At 41.9% G+C, this 13,232-nt stretch overlaps 1 protein-coding gene across 1 annotated transcript in view; it reads left to right on the top strand.

Moving 5' to 3' along the window:
- Positions 1-13,232, top strand: part of ptenb (phosphatase and tensin homolog B) — a 165,204-nt gene that overhangs the window by 70,577 nt on the left and 81,395 nt on the right. The window contains exon 2 of the mRNA XM_072557834.1: positions 8,992-9,076. Within this exon, the coding sequence (XP_072413935.1) occupies positions 8,992-9,076 (85 nt within the window). The remainder of the gene's footprint in view (positions 1-8,991; positions 9,077-13,232) is intronic.

Here is a 13,232-nt window from a genome sequence, read left to right as displayed (position 1 = left end):
AAGGACTCAAAGCCCTCCCCTTCTTCCTTTCCCACCGTACCAACCAGTACCCTTCCACCGACACCCTCCTTCAACTGACTGAACTGGTCCTCACTCTGAACAACTTTTCTTTCCAATCCTCCCACTTCCTCCAAACCAAAGGAGTAGCCATGGGCACCCGCATGGGCCCCAGCTATGCCTACCTCTTCGAAGGATATGTGGAACAGTTCATCTTCCGCAGCTACACTGGCACCATCCCCCACCTTTTCCTCCACTACATCGATGACTGTATCGGCGCTGCCTCGTGCTCCCACGAGGAGGTTGAACAGTTCATCTACTTTACCAACACCTTCCACCCCGACCTCAAATTCACCTGGACCATCTCAGACTCCTCCCTCCCCTTCCTAGACCTTTCCATTTCTATCTCGGGTGACCGAATCAACACAGACATTTACTATAAACCGACCGACTCCCACAGCTACCTAGACTACACGTCCTCCCATCCTGCCCCCTGTAAAATCGCCATCCCATATTCCCAATTCCTTTGTCTCCGCCGCATCTGCTCCCAGGAGGACCAATTCCAAAACCGTACAACCCAGATGGCCGCCTCCTTCAAAGACCGCAATTCCCCCCCAGACGTGGTCGACGATGCCCTCCACTGCATCTCCTCCACTTCCCGCTGCTCCACCCTTGAGCCCCGCCCCTCCAACCGCCACCAGGACAGAACCCCACTGGTCCTCACCTACCACCCCACCAACCTCCATATACAGTGTATCATCTGCCGTCATTTCCGCCACCTCCAAACGGACCCCACCACCAGGGATATATTTCCCTCCCCTCCCCTATCAGCGTTCCGAAAAGACCACTCCCTCCGTGACTCCCTCGTCAGGTCCACACCCCCCACCAACTCAATCTCCACTTACGGCACCTTCCCCTGCAACTGCAAGAAATGCAAAACTTGTGCCCACACCTCCCCCCTTCCCTCCAAGGCCCCAAAGGATACTTCCATATCCGCCACAAATTCACCTGAAACTCCACACACACCATTTATTGCATCCGCTGCACCCGATGTGGCCTCCTCTATATTGGGGAGACAAGCCTCTACTTGCGGAACGTTTCAGAGAACACCTCTGGGACACCCGGACCAACCAACCCAACCACCCCGTGGCTCAACACTTCAACTCCCCCTCCCACTCCACCAAGGACATGCAGGTCCTTAGACTCCTCCATCGCCAGACCATAGCAACATGATGGTTGGAGGAAGAGCGCCTCATCTTCCGCCTGGGAGCCCTCCAACCACAAGGGATGAACTCAGATTTCTCCAGTTTCCTCATTTCCCCTCCCCCCACCTTGTCTCAGTCAAATCCCTCGAACTCAGCACCGCCTTCCTAACCTGCAATCATCTTCCTGACCTCTCCGCCCCCACCCCACTCTGGCCTATCACCCTCACCTTGACCTCCTTCCACCTATCATATTTCCAACGCCCCCCCCCCCCCCCCAAGTCCCTCCTCCCTACCTTTTATCTTAGCCTGCTGGACACACTTTCCTCATTCCTGAAGGAGGGCTTATGCCCAAAACGTCGATTCTCCTGTTCCTTGGATGCTGCCTGACCTGTGCTTTTCCAGCAACACATTTTCACATCTAAGATATGGTCAAGATTTATTTTTGTGACCACTGAAGCATCTTTCACTGCTTATCGTATGTTTTAGAACTTCACAATTGTTGAATTCTACAGTGCTACTTTTGCACATTTTGATCTTTCTCAACCTACTACAGAGGAACCTCGATTATCCGGCAAGATCGCAAAGTCCTGAAGCTTGGCTAAACTATGTTATCAGGCATTAGATTATCTGGAATTTGATTAACCGACCGAAATACTGCCCGTCCATGTCATAGAGTCATAGACATTACGGCATGGAAGCAGACCCTTCGACCCATCCATGCCCTTCAGATAGTTGAGGTTTCTCTGTACTCCTGCAAACGACTGTGTAATATGGAGACCTGCATACAGTATCATCCCTACTTCTGTCAAATTCTATTGGTCCACCATTCCCAGACTGAATTGTTAACACCATAAAACCTATTTAGAAATCTCAGCATAGCCTCAGTCTTTGCAAAATGAGAGATCACCAGCCACACATCTCTTGATCTTGTCCCTCACTTATCTCCTGCACCATTTTCTTTCAAACACTGTGCCCCAATCCTCTGGAGCATCCACTCCTTCAATGTCCTAGCAGCACTGCTTATTCCACACCTTTTCAAGATCTTCCCTTCATGTTTCTGGATATGAGTAGACCTATAATATGACCTTATTATAACAAACACCCTGTCTCAGCGAAGGAACGAGCTCAAGATTCCATGGTAACACCCTCGCTCCAAGCACTCTCATTGAATAGACTATATCATTCAAGCAAGCAAACGCAAAGATGTCCATATTACCCATACTATGGCTAGAGCTGCTGACTACTGGACTACCAACTAATCATCTCTACCATATTCATCAACCTGATCCTAAACCAGCAAAGGCAGAAAAATCTCTCCAGCTGGAGACTTAACGTTTCTCAACTCAAAGATCCTGAGAAGAAAGATCTACTCAAGCTGTGCCCCACAGCCATTGTGGCAGAGCTGCAGACTTCTCGCATTTTCCTACATTATATTCGACCTGCCAAGTTGTTGCCCATTCATTTAACCTGTCTACATCCCACTGTAGTATCTTTGTCATCCTTACCTTGCTTTCCCACCAAATTATTTTATTGCCCAAAACTTAGCTTTGGCGTAAGCTCTTCCCACCTCCAAATCATTAATATGTATTGTAAAACAAAATTGATGAATAAATAATAAAAGCACTGATTCCTGCAGTATTCTACTAAGTTGAAAATTCCCCTTTTATCATAACTTTCATCTTCTGTTAGTTAGCCATGCTTATATACTGCCCAGCACCATGGGCTTATATCTTAAGTAGCATTTCTGTAATATTAGATATCATTGGATTATCCAAATGTATTGCATCTACTGGTCCCCCTTATTCTGTTTGTTACCACCTCAAAAAATACTCCTGATCATATCAGGTATGATTCTGCCTTCATGAAGCCATATTGACTCCACTTGATTATGTTATGTAACTCTAAATACTCTGCGATGAAAATATTATCATAGAATCCCTACAGCCATTTGGCCCAAAGGTCCACACCAATCCTCCAAAGAGAAAACCATCCAAACCCATTGCCTTACGTTGCCCCTGACTATTGCTCCTAACCTACACATGTCTGAACACTATGGACAACTTAGCTTGGCCAATTCACCCAACCTGCACATCTCTGAACTACGGGAGGAAACAGGAGCATCTGGAGGAACCCATGCAGCCACGGGGAAAATGTGCAAACTCCACACAGACAGTCACCTGAGGCTGGAATCAATGGCGCTGTGAGGTAGCAGTGCTAACCACAAAGTTATATTAGACTTTCATTTTCCCAATGACAACTATTAATTTAATTGGCCTATAGTTACTTTTTGTTTCATTCCCATGGGTGTTACATGACAGATTTCCAATGATTAGTGACTTTTCCAGAAATCAAGGAAAATTATTTCTAGTCATCCACTAATCTACTTTATGTAAAATCCTAAAATGCAGCCTCAGGTGTCAGGGCCTTTTAGTCCATTAATTTCTGAAGTACTTTTCTCTCATGTCAGTTATTGTTTTTATTCTCTTTCATTTCTTTCTCTCTTGCCGTACTCCTTCCCAGCCCCTTGATTATTTGCTATGTTTGGAATGCTTTTAGTGTTTTCTGCTGAGAGGACTAATGCAAAATATTTGTTCAATTCCCTTGCCTTTTCCTGGGGTTTATAATTTTTAAATTTTGTTTAACCGTCTCCTTATCACTTCTCCAGCCTTGTTTTGTAATGGATGTTTTTTTCCAGGAATTTTGTTTCTCCATCTTAACTTTTTTGGTCAAGTATCGTTGGCTTTTAAAACTTTACCAGACCTCTGACTTGCCACTGATTTTTGCCACATTTTTGTTTTTCTTTCACTTAATCTCCTTAACTTCCTTGGTTGACCAGAGTTGGTTTATCTCGTTCCTAGAATCTTTCCTCCTCACTGGGAGATGCTCTTACTGTGATCTTGGTGGGTAATTTTGAACTATTCCCTTGTATACCTGCCATTGTCTGTCCTCCGTGGTGGGAAAGATGCTGGAGTCTATTATAAAGAATGAAACTACGACACGTCTGGGTAGTACTAACAGGATAGGTCAGAGTCAGCATGGATTTATGAAGGGGAAATCATGCTTGACTAATCTTCTGGAATTTTTTGAGGATGTAACTCTGAAGATGGATGAGGAAGATCCAGTAGATGTAGTGTACCTGGACTTTCAGAAAGCTTTTGATAAAGTTCCACATAGGAGGTTAATGAGCAAAATTAGGATGCATGATATTGGGGGCAAAGTACTAACTTGGATTGAAAGTTGGTTGGCTGACAGGAAACAAAGAGTAGTGATAAACTGCTCCATTTCGGAATGGCAGGCAGTGACCAGTGGGGTACCGCAGGGATCAGTGCTGGGACTGCAGCTTTTTACAATATATGTTAATGATATAGAAGATGGTATTAGTAATAACATTAGCAAATTTGCTGATGATACTAAGCTGGGTGGCAGGGTGAAATGTGAGGAGGATGTTAGGAGATTACAGGGTGACCTGGACAGGTTAGGTGAGTGGTCAGATGCATGGCAGATGCAGTTTAATGTGGATAAATGTATGGTTATCCACTTTGGTGGCAAGAACAGGAAGGCAGATTACTATCTAAATGGAATCAACTTAGGTAAAGGGGCAGTACAGAGAGATCTGGGTGTTCTTGTACACCAGTCAATGAAGGTAAGCATGCAGGTACAGCAGGTAATGAAGAAGGCTAATAGCATGCTGGCCTTCATAACAAGAGGGATTGAGTATAGAAGCAAAGAGGTTCTTCTGCGCTGTACAGAGCCCTGGTGAGACTGGAGCGACTGGGCTTGTATACCCTTGAGTTTAGAAGACCGAGAAGGGATATGATTGAGACATATAAGATTATGAAAGGATTGGACACTCTGGAGGCAGGAAACATGTTTCCACTGATGGGTGAGTGCCGAACCAGAGGACACAGCTTAAAAATACGGGGTAGACCATTTAGGACAGAGATGAGGAGAAACTTCTTCACCCAGAGAGTGGTGGCTGTGTGGAATGCTCTGCCCCAGAGGGCAGTGGAGGCTCAGTCTCTGGATTCATTTAAGAAAGAGTTGGATAGAGCTCTCAAGGATAGTGGAATCAAGGGTTATGGAGCTAAGGCAGGAACAGGATACTGATTAAGGATGATCAGCCATGATTATATTGAATGGTGGTGCAGGCTCGAAGGGCAGAATGGCCTACTCCTGCACCTATTGTCTATTGTGTCTATTGTTCATCAACCCTCATTTCTGCTAATTCCTTTCTCAGTCCAATCCACCCCTGTGTAACTACAATTATTTAATTTCAGCAATGTTACTTGCTTCCCAAGTTTCTCCTTCTCAAGCTAATGTTAAATTCTATCATGTTACTGTGGCTGTTCCATGGGTGATCTTTTACTTTTGAGATTATTTATTAATACCATCCCATTACATGTTACCAGGTCCAACATTATCTGGGCCATGATTAACTTCACAATCAGTTGCTTTCAGAAGCTGTCTTGAATGTACTTGAATTCTGCCTTGTAGCTACCTCTGTCAGTCTGACTATATGAAGATTAAAGGCAGCACGGTGGCTCAGTGGTTAGCACTGCTGCCTCACAACACCAGGGACCCGGGCTTGATCCCCACCTCAGGTAATTGTCTGTGTGGAGTTTGCATGCTCTCCCCGTGTCTGTGTGGGTTTTCTCCGGGTGCTCCGGTTTCCTCCCACAATCCAAAGATGTGCAAGTCAGGTGAATTGGCCGTGTTAAATTGCTGGTAGTGTTAGGTGCATTAGTCAGGAGTAAATGTAGGGGAATGGGTCTGGGTGGGTGGCTGTTCACAATGTCGGTCTGGATTTGTTGGGCCAAATGGCCTATTTCCTTTCCATGCTGTAGGGAATCTAATCTAATGTTACCCATAATTAATGTACTGCCTCTTTTACATAACCTCGTTCGCTGCTTATTTATTCTGTCCAACCATATGGCTACTGTCGGGGGCCTCTAGACTATTACTATTAATGTTGTCTTTCTTATCTTATTTTTTATCTTCACCCATATGGATCCTTCATTTTCTAATCCAAGATCATTTCTTGTTGTCGTACTTCTACAATCTCTTAGTAACAAAGCTAGCCCACCATACTTTCATTCTTGTGTGTCCATTTGAAAGTTCATAGCCCTGAATATTTCATTCCCATCGTTGATCTCCTTGTAATCAAATCTCTGTAATGGCTGTAAAGTCAGACACATAAATGAATTGAAATAAATAGAAATTAATTTTTTTCAAATACTCTGCATTTAAGTGAAGAGCCTTTTTTTGCCATTTCTGCCGCCTTTCACTCTATTTGCTGCTTTTGTTGTGCATGTATATTCTGTCCCTTATTGGACTTTGGGAATCTTTACCAAAATGGTACCGCTAAAATGCACTATAACCTTTTTCAGTCTGTGTAACCTCCAATCCTGAACCATACCCATCCGTCCTTCTTCTTCACCTCAATTATTCAATATGCTAGGACATTGCCCACTGATTCAAGTGAAGGTTTTCTTACTGGTGCAGGTTCCTTCTTCCCCATTACTGATGCCTGTGCCCCAAGAACTGAAACCCATTCCTTCAGTGCCAATCTTTGAGCTACTCTTCTAACTCCTTGACTTTATTTACCCTTAGAGGAGAAAGTGAGGACTGCAGATGCTGGAGATCAGAGCTGAAAATGTGTTGCTGGAAAAGCGCAGCACATCAGGCAGCATCCAAGGAACAGGAGAATCGACGTTTCGGGCATAAGCCCTTCTTCAGCCCTTCTTTTACCCTTAATCATTTTGCTTTGTGATTCAGATAATGATTCTGAAATTATTACCTTGGAAGTTCTGCTTTCTGGTTTAGCTCCTAATTTGTTCAGAATCTTGCAGCAGTCCTTTCCAGTTCTATCAGCTTCATTTGCATCGGTGTGGATCCCCCACTCCTGTGACAAACTCCTCTCTAGCCTCAAAGACAAGGCTATTCCTTTTTCCTTCCCCTAATAGCTCCGCCTAACAAAGAAATACTGATTCTGAACACTTGGACTTCACAGGAAACAAGAGATCAGAGGTTTAAATTTCTGGTATATAATTTGTGAGCAATTTGGAAAGGTTTCATTCTGTACAGAAGAGAGATCCGTTTTTGGCTAGGATGATGGAAGCAGCACCTTACTATAATTTAGGGAATTGCTGGTTGCTGCTGAAGTGGGTAATAGGAGTTACAGAATAAAGAGCAGCAAATGGAATGGAACTTCTAGATCAGTTAGTTATGATTGACATAACCACTACTGTCTAGTGATCCTGTAAGTTCATGTTGCTCCTTCAAGTTACAAGTTTTAAAAATTATGTCGCTAAGGCATTAAGTGCAGTAAGCTGTAGAATTTGGGGGTTTGACCCTGATAAAAGTGGGAAAAATGTTGAAGGTTATATGCATGACTATCTGGGTTCAGTTGTATTGTTGACTCATGAATAAACTCAGAAGATAACTTACAAATCTAGAACTTCACCTTTATAAGCATTCTGTTATTTGCATGAGTTTAGTTTTCTTTTATTATTCATTGATGGAGTAAGGGCATTGCTGTCCAGGCTACCGTTTACTGCCCAGAGGGCAGTTGAGAGTCAACCACATTGCTGTGGGTCTGGAGTCACATGAAGGCTAGACCAGATAAGGATGGCAGTTGCCTTCACTAAAGGACATTAGTGAACCAGAAGGTTTTTTCTGACAATTGACAATGGTCATGGGTCATCTTTTGGACCCTTAATTCCAGATTTTTTAAAAATTGAATTCAAATGCTGCCATCTGCCATGGTGGGATTTGAACCCGGGTCCCCAGAACATTACTTAGGTCTCTGGATTAACAGTCCAATAATAAAAACCACTAGGCCATTGCCTCCCCCAGATTTCAGGAGTGATGCTTGAATATGTTTTTATTTCATGATTTGGGATATTTAACTTGAATCACTTTGTTGGAATGACTGTTCATGCACCAAATTTGTTATGGTTTGTGACTTGAGCTATTTCTGCGCTTCCCTTACTGACTTAGAAAAGTCTGTACAGGACTATGAACTGAAGTACTTTGCTGTCTGTACAACCAGGTGAGGACAAAAGTTGCCACCACCTCTGCCAATGCAACCACAATGTAATAACATAAAGTTGCATAATTAGACTGAGCTCATGCTTTTTACTTAAACACAAACTAACTGACTTAGCAAAGTTGTGCAAATAGTGTTCTTCTGTGTATATCCCAGTTTTTTTTCCTATTCATATCCCCTAAAACTCTAATCTTTTCTCCTCTTGCTTCTACTGTTACTCTTGAACATGCCTTCATGTTTCACACTCGCTTTCCTCCTCTTGCCCTCACACTCTACTGAGATTTGGTTAACAGTTTAATCTTAATATCTTTATATTTTTATAACTTCAGTGTACTGGAAAAATAAGTTAAATGGTTGGCAGCAATTAACCTTCATTAGGCAGCATGCAGAATTGGGCAGTTTTAAACTATTTTCAGTACATGGAGAATCGAATGGACAAGCAATTGTGTAGGAAATGGTGATTAAAGCACGCACATTTGTACTCACTACCTTGCTCACTTTGAGCAGTGTAAACATACTTATATATTTTACATTGAAACCAGGATTTGCAATGATAACCAAGTTATTCTTTTAGAAGGCAATTTTATTTTAAGGCTTTATTTGAAGGTATCCAAATACGATGAAGAATTAAAATTGTACAGAAATCCAATACAACAGTTTGCATTATGTATTTGTTCTTTCTGAAAAGAAGTTTGTTTTAAATGTCACATGTTTATTGTTATTCTTAACCTATATAATCAGATATTTATCCAAACATCATCGCTATGGGGTTTCCAGCTGAGAGACTTGAAGGCGTCTATCGAAATAACATTGACGATGTTGTAAAGTAAGTATATCAATTCGGAATTTATCTTTCATTTTCTTTTTAAAAAAAGGCAAATCTGAAATTGCTCACTGTTGAAAATGGAGGGCTGTGTTTCTGATACTATTTGGCAGTTAGCTCAGTTGGCTTGATGGCTGGATGTCATCAAGTGTGATCCCGAGAGCGCTGGTTCAATTCCCGTATCACCTGAGGCCACGACTTAGACCATGGTGCCCCTCAGACTCAACCACCACCAATTGTGTCTCTCCCTAATGAGACTGCAACCCTATCACTCTCTGGGACTATGGCAATTTTACTGTTTCTGTGTTAGCATTTCAAAACATGCAAAGCTTGTAGAAACTGGTTTGTAACTTTAAATAATGGTTTTTGATGGTAAGCTTAAAATGTGTACCCTCTTGATATCTTGATTTACATTTCCATTTATACTTTACAGGAATTGAAATTATATTTGAATTTGTGGTTTGTTACTTCATAATTTAAGTTGTCTAAGTTTCACACTTTTAAACTGTATTTGCATTTTTTGGGGGTTGGAGACTGGGAATTTGGTGGGTATATGTTAATTCTTAGGAAATAATCACAAATTTTATTTTACTTTTTTTTAAGGTAAAGCTGTATAACTGTAAAGCTCGCACCTTTTTCCTCCAGTTATTGTTTGTCTCAAACTTTTAAGTTCTTGATTTTGCTACAATATCCATTTGAGGTTTTTTGTTCCCTAAAAATTATTTCTGACTGGCTGAAAATTTGGAAAGTTAGATCTGTTGAATTGACCATGCCATTAATGTCAACAAGTCAACCCCTGTTTTTAGTCATGACCGCATAAAGCGAAGCATAGGATGAAAACTTGTAAGAGGTCCAGTGCATACTGTTGGAAGTACGATGCCTTCATGCAGTTTGTTTTGCCAAGTAATCTAATAATTCAGTTCTTAAAATTAAACTATAACATCACCACAGAAGTCTTACTGTTGGGTTTACCATCCATTGAGCTTCAAGTTCATCTTGTAGAATACCATTAAAAAAGTAATAGTACAACAATAGAATATATCAGTATAAAATAAATGCATTTCAAAGCAGTTTTGTGATTTCCTTTGACTTTGCTGTTTATAATTCTGGCATATTTTTTCAGGGGTCCTGTAAAACATTTTGAAAATACTTTTGGAACAGTTGAGGTTGTACTGTTTTTATTTTTTTTTTGATTAGACTTTAATTTGTTTCATCAAATTGTAGGTTGGTTGAACTTGGTTTTGTATCAGGTGAAAAGCCGTGAGGATCTTATCTAGTTGCTTGACCTGCACATGAAGCATTTGATATTGGGAATTTATTGGGAAGTGTGGGTGTCAGCGTTTATCCCACAATTAGTTAGTGAAGCATACTGGAACATTGTTGAGTTTAATTCCAAATGAAATTATTGTTTTTGGATGGTGGCTCTTCATAAAAAGGTGAAAGATTCTAATGTGTCAACTTTTTGATAATTTGTTCTCTACTATGCTGCAAAAATTCAATGTGTTTTCTAGGGTATAGAGAATGTACATTTTGGGGGATATTATTACTTAATATTTAGTTTCAAAGCTTCCTGGGTACACCATCTTTTAGGAGCAGAAAAATACATGCCCAGTTTTGGCGCGTTTGTTCCTCTGGGAAATGTGGAAGAAAGCTGTCAGTCTGTTATCCATTTGGACAGATGATATCATTCTGCAGCAGAGAAAACACAATTCTGTATTTGTGTATATCACTATCAGAGGCACATTAGATATGTGTCATAATCACCTTAAATCTGCCCCCTCTTCCAGATCCTTCTGCCAATAGAGAAAACCTGTACTTATCCATTCCTTCTAGATCCCTAATGAGTTTGAATATACTTTTCAACTGTACTGTCAACTTGCCCTTTTCCCTAAAGAACAACTACTACACACTGTCCCTATAAGTGAAGGCCCTGATTCCTCAAAATGTTGTCTATATCTTTTCACATACTCTTAGGGATTCACGTAGATTAGATTAGATTAGATTGCTTACAGTGTGGAAACAGGCCCTTCGGCCCAACAAGTCCACACCGACCCGCCGAAGCGCAACCCACTCGGACCCATTCCCCTACATTTACCTCTTCACCTAACACTACGGGCAATTTAGCGTGGCCAATTCACCTAACCTGCACGTTTTTGGATTGCGGGAGGAAACCGGAGCACCCGGCGGAAACCCACGCAGAAACGGGGAGAATGTGCAAACTCCACACAGAGTCGCCAGAGGCGGGAATTGAACCCGGGTCTCTGGCGCTGTGAGGCAGCAGTGCGAACCACTGTGCCACCGTGTCACCCAAATGCAACATAAATCATGATGCCTCATTTGGACTCTGTGCTCCAGTTCCAGCTGAATCACTCTTTTTAAAGAGGGTGTAACTTCCTTGCACTGCATTCGGTTTGTTGATTTATAAAAAGCTCAGGATTGTCTTTGTAAACAAATTTCTTGTCTTTTTCGTGCAACTTTTAATTTGTGACGTATCCCCAGGTTGTTCTGCTCTGTGCTCCTGTTGGGATTGTTCTCTTCAACCTGTATTACTTCTCCTTCTGTCAAAATGTATCATTTTGCAAGCTCTGTATTAAATTCCATCTGCCATGTATCTGCTCATTTCATCAGCCTATCTACAGAGTTCTCCCAGTTCATAACTTTGTCAAGTTTTTATTCTGTAAATGTCAAAATTTTGCTGTGATTTTTAAGTGCTGATTACTGGAACCTATTTATCACATGTACCTTGGGTTGGAGAGTTGGCGTTGTCATATTGAAGTTTAAAACAGAAGTTAATACAGTGGATATTTGCCACTGGTAGAGAGTGGTGCAGTCCAACAGTAACAAGATTCTTGCAAGTTGTAATGATGTTGAGCGTAGGCACTGCAGGGATAAGCAAACTGACCATGGCAGAGCCATACAGGGATCTATTCAAATGAGTGGAGGAAACATGAACATAGATGTGGGAGGGGGCAATATAGTTATATAGCAATATAGACACGGTTCCCAGCGTCTGAGAGTGGGTCTCGAAGTCTGTATAGCCTACCTGGTGCCAGGTTTAATGTCTTCTCAGGTTGACGACGTGGTCCAGTTTTCACTGCCATAAACTGCCAAGAACAATTATAGAAGTAGAAAGGAAATTCTGCTGAAAGAATTTGTAGAGTTAAGATCTAGATTAAAATGAACATTTAAGGTAATAATGTCAGAATTAAAACAAAATAAAGAACTGTGGATGCTGGAGATTGGAAGCAAAAACAGAAATTGCTGGAGGAACTCTGATCTGGTAGCATTTATGGGAAGAAAGCAGTTAATATTTTGTCTGGTAATTCTTCAGAGCAGTTAATGAGTATTTTGCAGCAGTGGTTACTGTGGCAAATAAAATAGTGACATCTTGAAAAATGTCCATATTACAGAGGAGTATGTGCTGAATGTCTTAAAACACATAAGATGTCAGGGATTTATACACTTTTATCTGGTGTACCTTTAGAACTCTGGGAAGCTAGGGAAGTGATTGCTGGGCTCCTTGCTGAGATATTAGTATCATCGGCAGCCACAAGTGAGGTGCCAAAAGACTGGAGGTTGGCTGATGTGCCACTTTTTAAGAAAAGACTGGGGCGGCACAGTGGCTCAGTGGTTAGCACTGCTGCCTCACAGCACCAGGGTCCCAGGTTTGATTCCAGCCTCTGGTGACTGTCTGTGTGGAGTTTGCACATTCTCCCTGTGTCTGTGTGGGTTTCTTCCAGGTGCTCCAGTTTCCTTAAACAGTCCAAAGATGTGCAGTTTAAGTGAATTGGCCATACTAAATTGCCCCATAGTGTTGGGTGCATTAGTCAGAGGGAAATGGGTCTGGGTGGGTTACTCTTCGGCGGGTCGGTATGGACTAGTTGGGCTGAAGGACCTTTTTCCACACTGTAGGGAATCTAAAAAAGGTGGTAAGGAAAAGCAAGGTAATAATAGACTGCTTGAGCCTAACATCACTGGTGGGTAAGTTACTGGAGTAAATCTTGAGGGGCAATATTTTCATGATTTGGAAAGGCAAGGATTGATTGGGGATAGTCAACATGGCTTTGTGCATGGGGAAGCGTGTCTGACTAACGAGTTTTTGGAAGAAGAAACAAAGAGGATTGATGAAGGCAGAAGGATGTGATCTATCTGGTCTTCA

The sequence above is a fragment of the Chiloscyllium punctatum genome, chromosome 38, assembly GCF_047496795.1.
Source record: "Chiloscyllium punctatum isolate Juve2018m chromosome 38, sChiPun1.3, whole genome shotgun sequence".
NCBI classification, from domain to species: Eukaryota; Metazoa; Chordata; class Chondrichthyes; order Orectolobiformes; family Hemiscylliidae; genus Chiloscyllium; species Chiloscyllium punctatum.
The sequence above is the reverse complement of the archived record's forward strand: the minus strand, read 5'-3'. Positions and strand labels throughout refer to the sequence as shown.